Source organism: Sciurus vulgaris (genome assembly GCF_902686455.1).
Source record: "Sciurus vulgaris genome assembly, chromosome: 19".
Lineage (NCBI taxonomy): Eukaryota > Metazoa > Chordata > Mammalia > Rodentia > Sciuridae > Sciurus > Sciurus vulgaris.
Window position 1 is genome coordinate 3,010,417 of NC_136480.1, and position 20,397 is coordinate 3,030,813.

General features: G+C 60.5%; 1 protein-coding gene across 1 annotated transcript in view; it reads left to right on the plus strand.

The window, feature by feature from the left end:
* Nucleotides 1-20,397, plus strand: part of NUP210 (nucleoporin 210) — a 94,569-nt gene that overhangs the window by 51,042 nt on the left and 23,130 nt on the right. Inside the window, exons 14-20 of the mRNA XM_079122224.1 lie at nucleotides 1,396-1,541; nucleotides 2,118-2,339; nucleotides 3,921-4,094; nucleotides 9,575-9,767; nucleotides 10,218-10,324; nucleotides 11,890-11,994; nucleotides 12,095-12,196. Of these exons, the coding sequence (XP_078978350.1) occupies nucleotides 1,396-1,541; nucleotides 2,118-2,339; nucleotides 3,921-4,094; nucleotides 9,575-9,767; nucleotides 10,218-10,324; nucleotides 11,890-11,994; nucleotides 12,095-12,196 (1,049 nt within the window). The remainder of the gene's footprint in view (nucleotides 1-1,395; nucleotides 1,542-2,117; nucleotides 2,340-3,920; nucleotides 4,095-9,574; nucleotides 9,768-10,217; nucleotides 10,325-11,889; nucleotides 11,995-12,094; nucleotides 12,197-20,397) is intronic.

Here is a 20,397-nt window from a genome sequence, read left to right on the forward strand (position 1 = left end):
TTAGATTCCACGGGACTGAGGTCCTGTGGGATCTGTCTTTCTAAGGCAATCGATAGGGCAGTTCATGCAGTTCAGTCGCTCCACAGTGCAGAGAGCCTAAACTTCTCACGGTGCCCCATGATTGCGGACATTAAGATGTGTCGAGGGAAAATGGCTTCCACGGAAGCGTAGAGAAAATGCCGGAAGTATAGCTGTCTGTCCCACCTGTGTGACTTTGTCTTTCATCTGGGCCACTTTGCTTCTGCATCCAGGACCCATCCACAAATCGTCTCAGTATAATTTTATTTATTTATTGGTGGTGCTGGGGATTGAACCCAGGGCCTCGTGCATGCGAGGCAAGCACTCTACCAACTGAGCTGCATCCCCAGCCCCCTGTCTCAGTATATTTTAAAATATATCATACAGAGTATGTACTCTGGCCACACCAGGGTAACGTTGGGAATCAGTAGCAGAAGGAAAACCGGATCAGTCACAAAGTTGTTCAAACCCAACAACGCTCTTAAAGAAGAGAGCAACCAATAAATGATAAGGGACAGGAGAAAAATCCTCAGGACAAACGAGAATAAGAACGCAGTTTACTAAAACTTGGAAAATGGTGCCCAAACATGAAATTGTAAGCAGGAAATTTACAGCTCTGAATGTTTTAGTTAAAAAGATGGAAGATCCCGACTCAGCACCCTAAGTTTACAACCTAAGAAAGTAGAAAGAGAAGAGACTAAATCCGGTGCTATCTTGAGGAAGAAAATCGGTAAGATTCAATCAGAGATAAAAATCAGACTAGAAAACCAGTAGAGGAAATCAATGAAACCAAACGTTGGTTCTTTAAAAAGATGAACAAAATCGATAGACCTTTAGCTAGATTGTCTCTGATGAAAGACTCATTGCTAACCTCAGAAATGAAATTCAGGGCTGGGGTTGTGGCTCAGTGGTCGAGCGCTTGCCTAGTGTGTGTGAGGCCCTGGGTTCGATCCTCAGCACCACATAGAAATAAAGAAAAATCAATAAATAAATGTCCATTGACAACTAAAAAATATCTTTAAAAAAATGAATGGATAAGGCTGGGCTTGTGGCGGCTCAGTGGTTGAGTGCTTGCCTAGCATGTGTGAGGCCCTGGGTTCGATCCTCAGCACCGCATACAAATAAATGAATAAGATAAAGGCATGCTGTTCGTCTATGACTAAAAATAATAATAATTTCAAAAGGGGCTGGGGTTGTGGCTCAGCGGTAAGGTCCTTGCCTAGCATGTGTGAGGCCCTGGGTTCGATCCCCAGTACCGCCAAAAAGTAAATAAATAAAAAATTGGATGGTGTGTCCAGCCCAGAATGAGAGAGGGGCCCGCCGCCCGCCATGCCCAGGCTCGGTTGTGGTGACCCTGTGGCTCCCTCCTTGGCACAGGGTGGCTGCCACCCGGCTCGGGGCACTGCAGTGGTGTCCAGGTGAGAGCCGAGGCCCAGGGCTCCACCACGCTCCTGGTGAGCTACACGCACGGCCACGTCCACCTGAACGCCAGGATCACCATCGCTGCCTACCTGCCCCTCAGGGTGAGCCGGGCCCCTGCCCTCTCCCTCCCTGGGTCCTGCTCCTTGCGATCATCCCTTGGCCACCGTGCTCCATGGGAAGGGAGCTCACCCTCGGCCAGTTGCCCAGCCCAGAAGAGCAGCCGGGAGCCTTTTAGGAAAAGACACTGCCATTTTCCCCCCCGGATTTATCGGAGCTTTCGAGAACCCCTTGGTTTTACGCCATCGTATCCGATTCAGCAGCTCCTTCTGTGACACATAACAGCGTGAGGACTTCGCACCCAGTCTAGTTTCTGCCGGCCTCCCTTGGCGTGCAGATGGGTCCTGGGAGGACTGGCTGGGTTCAAGGACGCTGGGCTTTCCCACGGTGCTTTACGAAGGAGGCGGATCCGTGGATACCCCACCCCAGCCCCACAGCCGAGGGGGATGCTGGGTTCTCTCCAGACCTGAGTCCTTGGGATCCTCACAACCCAGGAGGGGTTCAAAGATATTTGAAAGGGGACTTGGGACCTGCCTGACCCCACCCCACAAAGCAGGGTGACCCCGGGACCTGGTGATCTAGACCTGCCTGCCCTGAGTCTCCTCGCTGTCCCTTCCCAGGCTGTGGATCCCTCCTCGGTGGCCGTGGTCACCCTGGGCTCCTCGAAGGAGATGTGGTTCGAAGGCGGCCCCCGACCCTGGGTCCTCGAGCCTTCCAAGTTCTTCCGGAACATCACCTCCGAGGACACGGACAGTATCAGTCTAGCGCTCTTGGGCCCCCCTGCCTCCCGGAATTACCAGCAGCACAGGATCCTGGTGACCTGCCGGGCCCTGGGCGAGCAGGTGAGTGGGCAGCTTGCTTGCGGGGAGGGGCCCTGGGTGCCCTGATCCCGTTACGCCCATGTCACAGACAGGCAGGCGAAGGCCAGGTGACAGGGGACGGGAGTGTGCCCCCAGGCGGGACCCCGTCCCCTGCCTACGGGTCCACGCCGCTCTCAGGGAGCCAGCCGGCCAGGGTGGCCCCTCCCCAGCAGGGTGGTCTCTCTCAGGGCTGCAGAATCCCTCATCCAACTGGTTCAGGGACAGAAAATCAGCGAGTTGCAGAGTTAGGCAGGCTTCCTAGATGAGCCAGCCACGGGCCCAGGCTGGACATCTTGGGGCTTCGTGTTTCTGTGTATGAGAGCACTTCATTAGAATATTAGAAGGCTGAGCGAACTGAACAAAACAGACGTGTGACCCACATCCCCTCCGGGCTGGCATGGCTGGGCAGCGTGGCTGCACACCGTGCCCGTTCTCAGGTGCCCGGTACCCTGACCCTCCAGCCAGGTGGAAGCTAAGGGCTGGGCGCCCCTTTGGCCTCTGGTGGGGATCTACTGCTCCTTTCCCAGGGTTCCCCGGAGAGGGGCCCAGAAGGCAAGGCGGGAGGTCAGAGTGGACCAGGAGAGGCGGGAGAGCGTCCTTTTGCTTGACATGGTGAAGAGCCCTCCTGCACAGGGCCCAGCCGGTGTCAGAAGGCTCACGGGCACCACTGTGCTGGCCTGGTCAGAGGGGTGCGCAGGGAAAGACCCCACTTCCCACGGGGGATTTGCATGTGTGTCTATACGAAAAAAAAAAATAGAATGAAACATGAGGAACGGTAACTGCGCCGCGCTGCATCATCCCACGGTAGGAGTGGAGCGAGAGACGGAGAGAACCAGGAAGGCGCCTCACCCCTGGGTGGCCGGGCCACCCGCGTCCCTGCGCTGGGCTGCAGGAGGGTGCGCCCCTCTCCCAGGCTCTGGGCCCACTCACCTGGGACCCTGGGGACAGACAGATGGCCTCTAGAAGCCCAGGGGACCCGCCCTCCCTCCTGCCCTGTGGCCGGGCTGGGCGAGGGGCTGCTGGACCAGACGGCGGCCTTCCCCAGGAGGTGCGTGGTGGGGTGGTGGCCGGTCAGCTGGGAGGCTCCGAAGCCCAGGGCCGTATCTGGCGTCTGAGGCCCCGGGTCAGCAGGAATCTCGCGTTTCCTCCAGAGCTGCGGGGGACTCCGTGGAGACTGGGCTCCTCCGGGCTGAGGCTCCGGACCCCTCCCGGGCCGTGTCCTGCACGGCCAGCTCGATCCACTCCCTGAGGATGGGGGCCCCCGTCCCTGCAGGCCCACCGCCTGATGGCGGGTGCTGTGGAGTGAGGTGGCCCCTCGCGGTGTTCCTGGGGACCTGGGAAGCCACAGCGCGTCCCTGACCCCACCCTCTGTGGGATCCGCACAGACGGCCCTCGGGCTCCCGTCTGAGAGTCCTGAGCGCTGAGAACGCGATGCATTCCCACCGGTGTCCCCGGGCCTTGGGCAGCCCCCGGGGGTGCAGGTGTCCTCGTCCCCCATCCTGCAGAGGAGAAGACTGAGCTTGGATGGGGCAGCAGGGGACATGACCACGCCTCTCTCCCCAGGTCATCGCGCTGTCCGTGGGGAACCAGCCCAGCCTCACCAACCCCTTCCCTGCGGTGGAGCCCGCCGTGGTGAAGTTCGTCTGCGCCCCGCCATCCAGGTTTAGCCTCACGCCCGTCTACACCAGCCCCCAGCTGGACCTGTCCTGTCCGCTGCTGCAGCAGAGCAAGCAGGTGGTGCGTGTAGGGGCCGCGGGCGGGAGGCGAGGGGACGGCTGTGGTCATGCCTTTCCAAGCCAAGTGGGGATGGAAGGACTAGTGGGGTGGGCAGAAGCTGCCCAAGGGAGCTGGCGTAGCTGGTCCCCAACTTACCTGCTTCTTGACTTCTTGACTTGACGAGGGCAGGGAAGGGGTGTGCGTTATTAGAAGCCACGCTTGGCGCCTGGCACAGCGGCCCACGCCTGTGATCCCAGCAGCTCGGGAGGCTGAGGCAGGAGGATCACAAGGTGGAGGCCAGCCTCAGCCACTTAGCAAGGCCCTGAGCAACTCAGCGAGACCCTGTCTGTAAATAAAATATAAGAAGGGCTGGGGAGGTGGCTCAGTGGCTGAGTGCTCCTGAGTTCAATTCCTGGTAGCCCTCCCTGCCAAAAAAAAAGAAGCCATGCTTGGAATTTGGCATTTTCCTGGGCTGTGAAATGTGGTAGGACCCTCTGCTGATCTGGGCAGCAGGATTGGGCCCAGCTCCCCGTCAGCCCTGTGGGCACAGCCCCTGCTCCACAGTGGCCATAGTCCCCATGTCACGTGAGACATCCCACCCTTGACGATAAATCAGGCTCTGCGTGAGGCAATTTTGCCCAGCTAGAGGTCAGCTGTGTCCAGAGCACAGTCCAGGCGGGGGGCAGGTGAGCTGTGTGGACTGCCCTTCCCTCCCTCTTCTGCCGATGCCCCTGGGGCCAGCAGGATGGAGCCCCCTCATAAGAGGCAGCTGAGGTCTTGTCCGCACTGGGGAGAAGCTGTTCCCTCCCATTCCACACTGGCTGCCTCCCCCGCTGGGATCCGGGGTTTGTGAAACCCTCAGGGTGTCATCCGTGACCTGAGGGGACGCCTGGTGCCTGTGGACAGAGTGCGTGGTCACAGCAGGGGTGGGGGCTGCCGAGGAGAGGGGACAGCAGCAGCAGGCCCCATGCAGGGGAGGGGGAGCCGATTCCCGAGTGAGTGGGAGGGGGAGGGGGTGTCCCTGGGGTCAGCCTAACAGCAGGCGAGAGGAAACCCGCTGGTCCGTCCCCCGGGACTGGGAACCCATCCCGTCTGCAGTCCCTAGGGTGTTGGGGGCCCCGGGTTCTGAGGTGTCTGACTTAGGGGTGGGACCACCCCACCAGCCCCCGCCCCCAGTGCACGCTCCGATCAAGGACGCAGTGGTCAGGGAGGCGAGGGACCTGCCTCCTGGCGCTGACGGGGAGACGGGAGGTCACAGGCAGGATAGAGGCGAGGTGGCAGAGGCCAGGGAAGGGCAGCAGGGGCTGCAGCAGCAGCAGGAGGGCGGGGACATGGCAGCCTGGCAGAGCCCAGGGAAGGGCCCAGGAGTCGGACAGCAGAAACAGAGGCCCCCAGAGGCCCCCAGAGGCCCCCAGGCCGCTGGGTGATCCTCCTCCCCCAGGCTGCTCAGAACAGCCCTTGGTTCCTCTCCCAGTGACCGTCTGCGAGTCCGTGACCCTCCCCCGCAGGTGGCCCACCCGGCTCAGGGGGGCAGAGTGACAAGGGAGCGATGACTAGTTGTCACCGCTCCTTGGTAGCCCCCGAGGGCCTGCGCTTTCCCAGAGGGTGGACCTGGGCAGCTCTGGGCAGCCGGGTCTCCCCAGGCCACACCCGTGTGAAGCGCCCCCAGGGCGGGAGCCGTGGCGGTGGGTCCGGGGGCTGAAGGAGAGCGGCTTGGCCTTCCGTCCAGACGTCTCTGGGGAGTTGCCAGGCTGCCCGTCTGGGAGCCGCACGCGGAGACGTGCATGACGCCATGTCAGCGGAGGGAATCCGCCTCCTCTGCACCCAGGTCACTCAGGTCCCAGACAGCGCCTCTGCGGGCGGCAGACGCCCTCCCCTGTCCCATCCCAAGTGAGGACTTTGGGTGTCTAGGCGGAAAGCACTCGGCCCCCTGACCCCAGCAGGGCCAGTGCGGAGCATCCACCCTGGCGCCCTCTGGACAGGAAGGAGCGCCCAGGCTCAGGGCCCATGGCCCTGGGAAGCTGGCCCTTCCCCCCGCTGGGGCCTGGGCGTCCTGGGCGTGGAGCAGGTGACGGGCCTGTCCAAGTCCAGCAGCGGCGTGTCCAGGAGGAGACTTCTTCCCTGTCTTGGGGGTCATTGAAATTCAAATTCTTAATTTTTTTTTTAACTAATGAGTCTACACATCTAAGGGCACCAGGGGCAGTTTGGGCACATAGTGTGCGGGGTCCACTTACCACTTAGTGATTAGCTTCCTCTCCTCCTGAAGCGATTTCCGTGTCCTCTTGTGGGGACTCTGCTGGACTCTGGTGTGGCTGCCCTTTATGTGGTAGATGGCCGGCGGCCGCAGCCACCCTGCCTTGCTGGAGAACACGGACGTCACTCCTGCTGTCCACGGGTTTGGGTCTCCGCTCTCCCTCCTAACCCCGTCCCCTCGCCTCCCCTCCTGATCGCTGGCCATCTCGCCACAGCATCCGTCAAGTCCAGACATTTTTAACCCTTCCCTTGTCAGTGAATTATCCCTGGTGGGAAGGAGAAAACCCTGCCAAGTCTGGACCTGGCGGGGACATCTGGCCTGTGGGTCCATCTGACCGTGGCCAGGAGCCGGAGGGAGTCAGAGGGAGCAGCTCCCACAGGAGGGCCAGCGTGAGCCCGGCCAGCCTGGGCACAGGTCCTGCCTGCTCCGGGAGCTGCCCTCCTCTGAGTGACGGGGACAGGCGATCTGGCACTGTTGCAGGGGACAGCTGTGACTGGACACGAGGTGCTCAGAGTGGCTGTCACCCCCGCTTCCTTGTGGCTGTCTGCTTACAACCTGCCCGTGGCTTCTCCCCACTGTCACCCGAGGGCCTTGGGTCCCAGAGCCCGTGCCCCTCCCCCGCTCCATGTTGGCCACCGAGTTGTTCCCGGGATGTTCCTCGCGTGCCGTCCTGCGTCTTGGACGGCTGCTCCCTGGGGTTGGCGTGCCTCCCGCTGCCCACCCCGACCTCCCCAGCTTGGGGACCCTGGGCAGCCCTCACTTCACCTACTGCTTTGCCCCCTCGAATCCCACGCTCCAGCTGCCTGGCAGGAAGGGGCTGGGGGCGGCTGGTGGTCACCTGCAGAGCCGGTGGCCCTGGGAAAGCCAGCTCGCGCTGCTCAGCAACACCTGGGGGATAATCAGATCTTAGTGCCTCTCCCCTGCCCCTCCACCTCGGCTTTGAACCGAAGAAGCCGAGTCTGCATTGGCTGTACCTGGCCGCTGCTGGCCTCAGGGTCAGCCCAGGGTCATCTCCGGCGGTTGGCCTGCCAAGCTGGCCTCTGAATAGGCTCTCGTGTCGTCTGTGACAGCAGGAACCGGTGGCCTGGGACACACCACCGCCAAGTGATCCATCGGTCCCCGGGTTCCTGAGCCCCGAGGCAGCCATTCAGGCGTGGCCTCTGCGATTTAGGGTCTCCTTAGGGGACCTTGAGGAATTTGGGTCCCTGCGGTGCATGGCGGGCGCCAATATGGGTTTGATCGTACAGCTCTCCCGACCCAGAGGCCTCCCATACGGGTTTGTAGAGCAGATTATCAGTGAGGGTGAGACACCAGAATGGAGTCGACCAGTCGGATCGACCAAGTGGAACCAGACTCCAGCCCGGCCTCGGTCATGGGGCAGACTGTCCAGTGTTCAGCTCCCTCCGGTCGGGACTGCTTTTGTGCCAAGGCCTGGGTTATGCTGGCGCCCAGCTGGGGCAGCAAGAAGCAGCTGCACCGTGTCCTGGGGTGCCTGCAGGCCTTAAAACGGGACCTGCTGAGCCCCATCCGTGCCCCTGGGTGCCCTCGAGTGAGTTATCCACAACTCCACCCCTCAGTCTCCCCGTCTGTAAAACGGGCACAGCGACGTTGCTCCGGATCCCCTTGCTGGCAGGGTCCAGCCACCTGGGAGCACGTGGGCCCAGCCCTTCCTGGAGCAGCAGGGTGGCAGCTGGGGCGTTCGGGCCCCGCCGTCCCTGCCCACACTCACCGCTCCCCAGGGAGGCTGTCGGCCCGCTGTTGGAGTGTGCAGCTCGCACGGACCCCGAGTTCCCTGGGAGTAAGAACGCCAAGCGTGGGCTGAGCTCGGAGCTGCGCAGAGGCCTTTCCTGGCCCCCGTGAGGCGCCGGTTCCATCGTGAGCACCGCATCGGAATAAGTCAAATAACAGGAGGCGCCCATCTGCAACTAAGATTAAATAAGAAAGGGAAGGGAAGCCAGCCGAGCGGAGGCTGCATCAGGCAGGCTCGGCCACGCTCCCCGGGCCCAGCGGCTTCACGGGACAGAAGCTCGCCTCTTGCTCCTGTGACGCATGCACTTCGGAGCAGCTCCGGGACCCTGGCTTGCGTCATTGTTATCTTGTTTTGCTTTTAAAATACCTCGTGGTCGCAGGTGGACACGGCACCTTTATTTTACGGATGTATTTTTGTGCGGCGCGGAGGCCGGACCCGGGGCCTCGGGTGAGCTTCGGCCCTGGCCCCAGGCGCGTGGCTGGCTTCTCTCCAAGGCGTGGGCCGCGGAGAGATCCTCTTCTGGCCTGAAAGCTTCCCTTGCAATCGTCACAAGTCACTTGTCCTATTCTACCAGCGGGAGCCAGGGACCTGGTCACCCCCAGGGTCAGAGAGAACAGCCCCTCCTGGGGGACCCAGGCCCGTACGGGGATCGGAGCCAGATGTCCCATAAGGCTCACGGCGGCCCATTCCCCTCCTCTGAAATGAGGACTGATGTCCCTCCTCCTGGCTGGGGAAGCCCAGGCTTGGGGACGGCAGCCCCCAAGCGCTGGAGCAGGAAGACGGACCGCGAGGGTCAACCCGGGCCGTGGGCTGTGCCGCCCTCCCGTCCCCGGCCCTGTGCCCTTCGGTCAGGGAGGGGGGTCTTCTCGGGCACCAGGAGCCTGGATTCAGCCGGGTCTCTGGGCACAATCTGTCGAGGGAGGGAGGGTGGGGACATTCAGGGCTGGGACTGCCACTTCCCGGATCTCCTTGGTGGGGTCTCCTCGGCTCCCTGTTTCCTGCCTGGGCTTCCATTTCCTTGTCCTTAACCTGGGGACGGCCACCACTGCCTCCAGGGCACATTGAAGGGACCCGTGGGAAGTCGACTCTGAAAGGAGATTTGCACACTCGGGGGCTTTGGGGCGTCAGGGCTGCGGTCATCGAATCTGCCACTCTTACTGAGCCACAGGGGGCCTGGAGGTCCTGGTGGCCGTGGGTGGGCGCAGGGCGGAGGATGGGAGACTCTGGAGCCCCGGGACCGAGGGGAAGGAACGGCGTCCGGATTTCGCCAGAGCCCCCGCCATGAGGTGGGGGTTCCCTCGTCCCCGCTGAGAGCCGTGACCTGGGGCCAGGGCTGGTGGGACAGGTGTGCAGGGCACCTTGGTGGCCAGCCGTCGCAGGGATGGGTGGTTAACTCACCCCTGCTCCCTCATCAGGACCCCTGAGCCCACCAGGCGGCCGGCCAGCTTCTGGGCACCCCGTGGTCAGCGGCGGCGTCCTGACCTCTGTTCCCCGCAGGTGCCGGTCTCCAGCCACCGCAACCCGCTGCTGGACCTGGCCGCCTACGACCAGCAGGGCCGCCGCTTCGACAACTTCAGCTCCCTGAGCGTCCAGTGGGAGTCCACCCGGCCCGCGCTGGCCAGCATCGAGCTGGAGCTGCCCATGCAGCTGGTGTCCCGGGATGATGGGGGTGGCCACAGGAAGTTCCACGGTGAGCTGTGGGCCCGGCCAGGGGACGGAGCCGGGAAACCCTGGCAGACGGCATCCCGGGGAGGCCTCATGCCTGTTGGAACCTCGGTCACCCGGGGTCGCCTTGTCCAGGACCGGAGCTCAGGGGGCCGCGTGCGCCCTCGGTGTCCCCTTCAATCCTGCGCGGACGTTTTGGGGGGGTAGGAACTGGGGGCTGCCGGCCCGGGGGTCTCCCATCCTGCATTGTCCTGCTGACCCATCAGGCTCCAAGCACTGGTCACTCGGTGCCATGCTGGGGTGTCCCCAGGCCCCTCAGCAGCAAAAAGGGCGCCCGTCTCATCCAGCTCGGCTCCCCCAGCATCTGGCTTGGTGCCCGTCCTCTCTTGACGTTCAGGCTTGAGCGAGGAGGGCTGGCTTCAGGGGCGGCCAGGGGGCCAGCGCCCAACGCGTGTTCCCCCCTTTCCGGACCCAGGTCTGCAGGCCGTTGCTGTCCACGAGGCGTCGGGGACCACAGCCATCTCTGCCACGGTGACCGGCTATCAGCAGGCCCACCTCAGCGCGGCCAGAGTGAAGCCCCTGGTATCTCCCAAAGCTACCCACGATGGCGGGCCGTGGATGCGGCCAGGACCTCCTCCCGCTCCTGCCCCAGTCCCGCCGGGTGCCCCAGGGTCCTGAGCACCCTGGCTGGGTGCCAGCGCCCGGTCCCTGCCCCCTGGGCTGGGCGTGGGCTCTCTCCAGGTGCCCCCAGCTCCCGCACGCGCCTCGCGGCCCCCTCAGCCCTGGAAGAGGCGCTGTCCTCGTCACAAGGGCACCTTCCCCCGTCCCACTCCCACACCCCGGCCTGACCCCAGTCTGGAGCGCCATCTTGCCTTCCTGCACCCCCGGGCCTCCACCCAGCGGACTCTCTCCTCCCTTGGCTGGGCCACTCCCTGCTTAGTCCCAGCTAAGGTGTCAGCCCCTCTGGTGACTGTCCCCGAGCCTGGGCTCAGAGCCAAGGCTCCTGCCCGAGTCTCAGCCCTCGTGCTACACACACACACACACACAGAGACACACACACAGATACACACACACAGATACAGATACACACAGATACACACACAGACACACAGAGACACACACACAGACACATACACAGACACACACACAGATACAGACACACACAGATACACACACAGACATACAGAGACATACACACATACGCACACACACAGACACACACACATACGCACATACACAGACACACACACAGACCCACACATATACAGACACACACACACACACACACACACACACACACAAATACAGACACACACAGATACACACACAGACACACACACATAGACACACACACACAGACACATACACAGACACACAAATACACACAGACACACACACAGACACAGACACAGAGACACACACACAGATGCGCCTGGCGGGGGCAGCACTGGGGTGATGTGGCTGCTGAAGGCCCCGTCCCTGTCCCCGGAGGGTCAGGCGATGCCGTGGTCCCACGCGCCCCGACGTGTGCTCACACCGACTCAGGTGGCCATGGTGGCGCTGGGCAGCGTGCTCCTGTGGGCCCACCGGCCAGCATGACGTGGCGTGTGACTCTGGACCCTGTGCGCGTCACACCAGGTCACCTCAGGCACTCCCCGCCAGCGATAGGAGGCAGGAGACGCTAGGGAGCCCGGGGCAGAGGCCCGTCCTCGTCCTTTGAGCCAGCCAGGGAGACCCTCTCAGGACGCTCACCCCTCCCCAGGCTGCCCAGCAGCCTCCCCCTCCGTCCAGGCCCCCGTCCCCCCCGTGGCGGTGTCTGCAGGGGCGCCACAGCTGACCGCTGATGGCGAGGTCCTGCAGGTTGGGGACGTGGGAGAGTCAGAGTGGGGTCACTGGTCGTTGGTGACCCTCCCCTGCTGGGCGGGAAGCAGGAGGACATTCCGCCTCCATGGGGCCCCGGGAGGCCTTGTGGGGACGTGGCTGCTCCAGGCACAGGAGCCCCACGGTGTCCTGGGGCTTCATGTCCTGGACATGGTGTGTGTCCAGGGGCGAGGCCAGGATCTGGGGCAGCCCTCCCACTCTTTCCCGGGGGGTGGCCTGGCGGGGCCGCGGCCTCCTGGGTCTGACGGTGCCCCTTGCCCCTTCAGCCCAGCCCTCCGGTGCCAGTGTCTGCCTCCATCGAGCTCATCCTGGTGGAGGACGTGAGTGTGAGTCCAGAGGTGGCGACCATCTACAACCACCCTGCCGTCCAGGTGGGCCCTCTGCCCTGCCGCAGCCCGGCCTGGGCAGCCCTGGGGACCCCGCGCCCACCGACACCGGCCTGACCGCCCCCGCTGGCCTGTCCCTCCCCAGGCGGAACTCCACGTCAGGGACGGCTCCGGCTACTTCTTCCTCAACACGAGCAGCCCAGATGTCGTCCGGGTGGTCTACCAGGAGGCCAGGGGCATCGCCACGGTGAGCCGGGGCTCCGTCTGTGGCTCACGGAGGGGTCGTCTCAAAAGCCCGCACTTATTAGCATCAGGGTCTCAGTGGTCTGGTCCATTCTGGAACCTTCCTCACGCCCATGCCACCAGGTGACCTCGTCCATATCCCCAGTTCCCTGCCCTGTCGGTTACCCGGGATGTCCCTTAGTCAGCGTTTTGATCAAGGGCAACGCGTCCTGACACAAACAGCCCTCTGACATCCGCCCTTGCTGTTTCTATTTTGCCACATCTTTCCTTCTCTTTTGTTTGGGGGCGGTGGGTGCTCAGGGTCTCCCCCGAGCCACACCCCCAGCCTTTTGATTTTTTATTTTGAGACTGGGTCTCGCTAAGTGTCCCAGGCTGGCCTTGAACCTGGGATCCTCCTTCCTCAGCCTTCCCCATGGCTGGGGTTGCAGGCCTGGGCCGTGGGGCCCAGCTGCGAGAACAGCGTAGCGTCTTGGGTATGGGGACCGTGTCGCCAGGAGGTTTGGTTCTGTTTCATGTTGCGCCATTGGCTGTGGATTATTTACATCCAGTCGTTTCTGCATAAGCCATGGCCTTCCTGCTGTGTGTGTGGGGTGTGTGTGTGTTACTGGGGTCTTCCTTGCACATGCCGGGCGCACGTTCCACCACTGAGCTGCATCCCCAGCCCTACCCATGCTTTTCTTGTAGAGCGTGGAGGTTGTGTAAAGCTTTTAAAATATTTCTAGGGGCTGGGGCTGTAGCTCAGAGGCAGAGTGCTTGCCTAGCTTGTGTAAGGCCCTGGGTTCAAGCCTTAGCACCACAAGACAATGAAATAAATAAAAGCATGCCGTGCATCTAAAACTACAAAAAAATTTTTTTAAATGTATAAATATTTGTATGTATGTATATCAAAGCATAGGTATTTTAAAAAGAGTGAAAAAGCAAACCAAAGACAGTGTTATAAATGCTAATCTGTGTAATGGTTAAACTCATGAAAACCAAACCTCTTTTTTTTTTTTGGTGCCAGGGATTGAACCCAGGGGTGCTCGACCCCTGAGCCACCTCCCCAGCCCTGTTTCGTATTTCATTTAGAGACAGGGTCTCACTGAGTTGCTGAGGGCCTTGCTGAGTTGCTGAGGCTGGCCTCCAACTTGTGATGATCCTCCTGCCTCAGCCTCCCCAGGCATGTGCCACAGCACCGGGCCCAAACCTTCTTTGAAAGGATACTCTTTCCTACTGAATCATAAAACAAATCCTGTAAGTCAAAAATACAAGACAGCCCGAGACAAAAATAGGTCAGTGACTCCCACCCAAGCAGCATCACTGAGTCACAGCTGGCCTGTTGCCTCGGGGCTGCTCTGAGCCCAGGACCTGCTTTCCGTTGTTTCAAGGGGCACCTCAGCGTGTCGGAGGAGCACTACGTGCTGCTGGCACCACCCAGACTGTCCTCTAGACCTTCAAGAGGCCGTGGTCCATGGGTTGCTTGGTGGGAGCTGGTGGCCGAGCTCCCTCAGTGCCCAGGCACAGGAGCAGGCACCTCCTGACCACCTTGGCTCTTGGCCTTGCCCTGTTCAAGCAGGTGGGGACGGCAGCGAGCTGGAGAACAGGGCGCCCATGGGCCAGGGGCAGCTGCCGTGCCCCTTGGCTGATTTCTGTGACCTCTTGACGGCTTTCCTGCTGTGTGACTCACGAACCGTATACTCCACCTACAAGCGAGAGCGCCGGTTGTTAGTGTCTACACAGCTACGCCCATCGCTACAGTCCATTTTGACAGTGTTTTCCTTACGTCCAAAAGCAACCCTGTGGCCGTCACTGTCCTGTTCTGACACACACCCCCTGCACTCACACTGTCCCAGCTTTAAGTGATGGCTGATCACTTTCTGCTCTAGATTCACACTCCGTAGTAATGGGGTCCTGGCACGTGTGGTCTTCTGTGAAGGGCTTCTTCCACTGCCATAGTGCCCCTCCGTCCCCCTGCATCCTGGCCCATGCCAGAAGTTTTTTCCTCCTTAGGGGTCAAAGAAGCAGCCACTGTATGGAGATGCCACATTTCACTTATCCATTTAGTCACTAATCAGATGTTAGGGTGGTTCTGCCTTTTGACTGATAGGAATGACATTGCCATGGACACCTGTTCTTGCTTCCGTTGTGTTTGTACCCAGGAAGGCACTTGTTGCGTCTTACAGTAACTCTGTTCAACTTTCCGAGGAGTGGTGGACTGTTTTCCTAAGTGGCTATGCCGCTTCCTGTTCCTAGCCGTAGTGCATAACGTGCGGGTCCCTCCAGCTTTGTCAACACTTATAATTCTCAGACTTTGATTCGAGCCATCTTCGTAAAGTGGTTTCACATCGTGTCAACACTTATAATTCTCAGACTTCAATTCTAGCCATCTTTTACGTCGTGGTCACGATTTGCATCTCGCTGGTGGCTAGTGGTGTTTTAGCTTGTCGCATGCTTATTTTGCCTGTGTGTTTGTATGTCTGTCTTCCTTAGACTAATGTCCGTTCAGATCCTTTGCCCATTTTGTATCATTTTATTAAGATGTTGAACTTTGTTCACGATGCAGATCCTATGTCAGCCAGACGTGTATGGGACATGTCTTCTTCCATTCTTTAGGTTGTCTTTTGACTTTTTGGTGACATCCTTTTAAGCTCATGGTTTTTCATTTTGGTTTTTGTTAGTTTGTGGGTTTTTGGTTTTTTTGGTCTGAGGGATTAAACCCAGGGGTGCTTAACCACTGAGCCACATCCCCAGCCCTTTTTATGTTTTATTTAGAGACAGGGTCTTACTGAGTTGCTTAGAGCCTCACTCAATTGCTGAGGCTGGCCTCCAACTTGCGATCCTCCTGTCTCGGCCTCCGGAGCTGTTGGGATGACAGGTGTGAGCCACACCCATCTCTCATTAGTTTGGTTTTTTTTTAAGAGGATTCCTTACTATTTTATAAGACAGTGCTACTCCTTCCTTCCAAATGGGATGTCTTGAAAACGTCTATTTTCTTTCTAAGCTTTTACCCGTTTTTCCTTGTGTGCTTGGCCCTGGCTAGAAGCTCGAGCACAGTGTTGAGAAGGAGATGTTCCTGGTGTCAGGGAGAAAGTCGGCTGTCTTTTCCCACCAGGCGGGTCAAGGGTGTCTTCTGGACGCCTCCCCCTCCTATTTCATGGCAGTTTTCACCATGGAAACGTCCTGGATTCTGTTGGATGGGTTTTCTGCGTCCCTTGAGATGGTCACAGCATCTCTCCTTTCCCATTTCATTGGGTGTCCAGGCGCTAAACCAGCCTTAGGTTCCACGCACGCGTTCTGTTCTGACTCTTACGGTTTGGATGGAAAGTGGCCCCCAGAGACTCGCGTGGTGACAGCGTGGTCCCTGCATGACCGTGTGTAGAGGCGGGGCTTCCAGGAAGAGATTGGGTCATGGGTCACCCATGGGTGGATTAGTGATTGGAAGGCTTCATGGGAGCCGGGGAAGTGGGCCCTGATTGAAGAAGTGAGTCCTTGGGGGCTTGGCCTTGGGACTGTCCTGCCTCGTCCTCACCACCCCTCCCTCCCTCCCTCCCTCCCTCCCTCTCCCTCCCCCCTTCTCCCCATCTCTCTCCCCCTCCCTCCCCCTTTCCCCCCTCCCCCATCTCCCTCTCCCTCCCCCTTTCCCCCTCCCCTATCTCTCCCCCTCCCTTTCCCTCCCCCCTCCCCCTTCTTCCTTTCTCTCTCCCCCTCTCCCCCTCCCTCCATCCATCTCTCTCTCCCCCCCCCCCCCCTCTCCCTCCCCCTCCTCCTCCCCCCCTCCCTCCTTCTCCTCCTCCCCCTCCTCCTCCTCCTCCTCCTCCTTCTTCTCTCTCTCTCTCTCTCTCTCTCTCTCTCAGCTTCCGTGAGCTGAGCAGCTTTCCTCTGCCTCCATACTCTGCCTCAGCTCAGGCCTAAAGCAGTGGAGCCAGCCAGCAGAGCCCTGAAGTCTCTGAAACCAGGAGCCCCAGTGATTCCTTCCTCCTCTAAGCTGTTTTTCCTCAGGCGATTTGTCACAGCAACAACAGCTGACTGACATATAAGCATGGCTGTATTCGGTTGGCTGGTGTTTTGTTCAGAATTTTTGCATACCTATTTGTAAAAGACACGGGTCTTTTGGGGTGGCATCCCTGCCTGGTTTGGGTGGCAGGGTACCGCGACCTCAGAGCCTGAGTGGACGCCTTTCCCTGTGTGACGGGCGCACTTTAGGAGTTCTTGGTATGTAGGGCCAGCAGCCTCCACACTCCTTGGTGACCTGCCTGTGCACAGGTCCCCACCATACAAGCCAGGGAAAGGGCAGCTGGGCTCTGGGTTGTGCTGGTCACTGTGCCCGAGGCAGGGCGCCCTCTCTGGGCTGAACTTGGCTGCGGCTGAGGCTCAGCAGCATGTAGCTGGGGGCAGGATGAGAAGGGTCCCTCCCAGGGAGATAGTCCCAAGGCTGGGTCTGGGGAGCTAGGGAGCCCATGACCTCAAAGGGAGCAGCTCAGATGGAGCCCCCACTTTGCTGAGCTAGATTGAGGAGACGGGGCCACAGTCCCACTTCAGATACCAAGACTCTTGTCCTTCCTGCGTTTTACAGTTTATTTGAATGAGCATTTCTGTATTCACTACACGTGCTAATTCAGAACCACTTCCGATGTTGTAAATGGCCGTGTGTGTGTGTGTGTGTGCACGCGTGCACCCACGTGCATGTTATGATTTGCACTAGTTTTGCCAGGAGCTGGGCCCTAGACCTCCTCACGCTGTCCTGCCCAAACCAGAACCTGCAGGTGGCTTGCTGTGTAGGGATATGGCTGTGGAAGGCAGGAGTTTCTGATATTTAAAGAAAAAAAAAGACAGAAAGAAATTTCTCTTTTTCTCTTTTCCTGTGAAACATTCCCCTTTCTAAAAGCTTCTGGTTAGCCAGGAGAGGTCACCCGTGCGTCTCAGCAGCTCAAGGCCAATCTGAGCAACATAGCGAGACCCCTGTCTCTAAAAGAAAAAAAAGAAGAAGTTGAACTTCTGGCTGAGGGAGTCAGCCAGAGGGGTTCGTTGTTCAGCTTGTGCAGTGCGCAGCCTTGCTCTCCGGCCATCTCCCCGTATAGCCCCTTGGTGGAGCCAGAGAGGCTATGGTGGTCTCGGTCCGAGAGGCAGGACCTCTTGGGTTTGGCTCTGTGCATCTGAGCAAGAGAGAACCTTCCCTCAGCTCCTGCGAGCCAGGGTGTGTCGCAGGAGCACACTCGAGGAAGCCAGGAGCCTGCTGTCGTGGGAAATGCACCCCACACTTGTGTGTGTGTGTGCGCGCGCGTGTGGGGCGGGTCTCACTGTGCTGCCCAGGCCGGTCTGGAATCCCCAGGCGCAGAGCTGGGCCCACAGGTGGGGGCCTCCATACCCAGGCCCCAAGCATGCCAGTCCCTTTATAGAAGGACGACGGTCCCCCGGCCAGTCCTCCTGCCACGCCAGCGAGCGCGTGTGTGGAACCCTGAGACGCAACAGCTGGCTAGAGATGGGCTTCGTCTTGCTGTCCCTCCAGAGAGTGAAGGACTTTCCCGCTCCCTGGGAGAGGGGGTCTGAGCTACAGGAAGCAGGAGCAGAGGCCTTGCCTTCGACCCAGGATCCTCTCCTGGATTGTGGCTGGCCCCTCGCCCACCATGTTCCCTCCCTTCCGTGGGCTCTCGAGGGGGACAGAGCTCCCCGTGGCAGGCCTGACCCCGGGGTGAGCCTGGCCTTCCGGAAGCAGCCTGCGGATCGGTAGCTTCCTGGTTTCCCTGAATTACAGGGACACGAGTGCCCACAGCCACTCTCCGCCCAGCTCTGGGAGAAAGCTCCCTTCCTCCCTCCAGATACACGGTAGGATTCAGAGACGGCTCCTGGCGAGCGTCAGCTCCCCGGGGTCTCTGGAAGGGACACAGGTGGCCCGGGGGACGGGCCCTCGTGCAGGCCTGTGCGCTCACAGCAGGGCCCGGTTCCTTCCGGGCTGGCCCGCGCAGAGGGGCGTTTCCCTGGTTTAAACTCAGGGCTTCTCCCCCCACAAGTCCTCCAAGTGGACACCACAGTGTCAAAGGCCCCGGGGCAGTGAGCCCACGGCAACCCGAGGCTCGCAGCCGCCATGCCTGTGTCCCTCTGCAGCGGTGGCCTGCCTGTCCCGTGCCAGGGCTCTGCCAGGCGTGGGATGTGGCGGGGATGGGGCAGTGCGTGGAAGGGGCCCCATTTTGGTGGTGGTTCCCGCCACCCAAGGAGGCGCACTGGGCTGGGGCTCAGGTGACCCTGCTCTTCTTGTGAGATTGGTCCGTGGACAGAGGGCGCATCCCCACCCCATGCTTGGCCGGCCAGGGCGCCTGGCCTCTCAGCCATGCTGAGGATTTCCTGTGGGCTGCGAGGACATCCGGGGGCAGAGGGAGGGGACACAGGCCCCAGCCCCCCTGAGCGCGTGACTTGGCTGACCACCCAGCGTGGACAAGCTGACAGGGGCACCTCGAGCCCCTGGCCGCAGAAACGTCAACACCCCTGGGCCGCGCATGTGGCGACATGGCACTTGGAAACCCAAACTCGCTCCAGGCGCGGCGGCCCCGGCTCCAGCGTTCCGTCCTGTCCTGGTCGAGGAGCGTGGGGGTTCCCGAAGTGCGGAGAAGCAGGGTGGCAAGAGCCAGGCACACAGGCCCAGTCAGGGGCGGGCACAGGTCCCCCTTGCCACCCGCCCGCAGCCGAGTCTCTCCCGCCCCAGCCCCGGTTTATCTCCAAGGTGCTTGTGAGCCACCGCCTGTCCCCAAGCCTCATGGCAGGGGCGCAGTGAGCCAGCGGGTGCCAGGGCATGAGCGGCGCAGGCCAGGCCCTGCCGGGGCACAGCTCAGTGCCGTCCTGCACTCCTGTCCTCCGGAAGGTGGCTGGTGTCCGTCCTCGGGGCAGCTGAGCGGAGCAGTTGATCTGCCCCCTGCCATCCTGGCTCTGGGTAAGATGGGCACAATTGGAGAACCGGGAGAAACAAAGGAAAGAGGCCTGGCCTGCACCCCCTGCGTGGGTGGTGGCTGTGAGGGCCCATGTGGCTTCCTCCTGGGGCAGGGGACGTCCCAGCTCCTGACGGCAGCCACTTCTGCGTGAGATCAGAAAGCTCTCCGTCTTCCCGGGGACTTTGCGAAGAGCTCTCTTTGCAGGGAGAGGCGGTGACCGTCCTCAGCAAAACCAGACACGGGGGTTGGGGGGCAGACCCCAGACCCCACCCCCTGCCCGTGTTTCATACCAGGCTAGCGGGCACCACGATGGCTCAGGTCCCAAAGCCATCATTTTGGAGTGTGCGTGACCCCCACATCGGATCCTTATTAAGCTCCTTTAAGTCATGGTGAGAAATAATCCGGGCTCGCCTGGTCCGCGTGGACGTGCCCTTGAGCTCAGCCACCCGGCCCGGCTTGCTGATTCCGCCTGCCCTGGGCTACCTGCCGGCTCTGCCCTTTCTCGCCTGGGCCTTTCCCCTCGCCCTCCCCTTCTCCCTTCCTCAGAAGCTCCAATCTGGCAGCCGGAGGCACCTTCCCCTACTCCGATGGTACGGGAAGCCCCAAATCCGGAGCTAGGCGCCTGGGTGGGGTCCACCTCTTAGCCCTTCAAAGCTGTGTCCCCACGCCCCGTCACCTGGGCCCATTGCCCCAACCGCATGTCGCAGTGTGGTACCAGAATCAGCATGTCCTGAATCAGTGAGGGTGCGGGGAGTTCCCAGAACGTCCAAGTCTGAACCAAGCTGGTTTTAGTCTCTGTGAGGCCATGCTGCCCGGTGGACCAGCTTCTGCGCCTTAGGAGAATTACGCGGGACCCCTCGTCTGATCAAGGGGTGTGCACGGGGCCCAGGCTGTGCCAGCCCTTTTTATATTTTATTTAGAGACAGGGTCTCACTGAGTGGCTCAGGGCCTTGCTATTGCTGAGGCTGGCTTTGAACTTGAGATCCTCCTGCCTCAGCCTCCTGAGTCTCTGGGATTTACAGGGGTGCACCACCGTGCCCAGCTGCATCCCAGATCTTTAAGGTGGACTGTAAGGTCACTTGGCAGGTAGGCAGGCAGGAACTGGCTGGCTGTGAGGACAGGAGAGGTCGATCTGCTTGCTGGCTGTGAGGGACCATAGCGTGCAATGAGACCGTAGCTGCACCTTGGCTGGGCCTTGGCCATGGTCATCTTCCAAAGGACATGTTAAGGATTGGGACTCAATCTCACAGCACTGGAAAGCCACTGAAGGATTTTAAGCAGGGTGTGTCATATGGCCATGATTAGT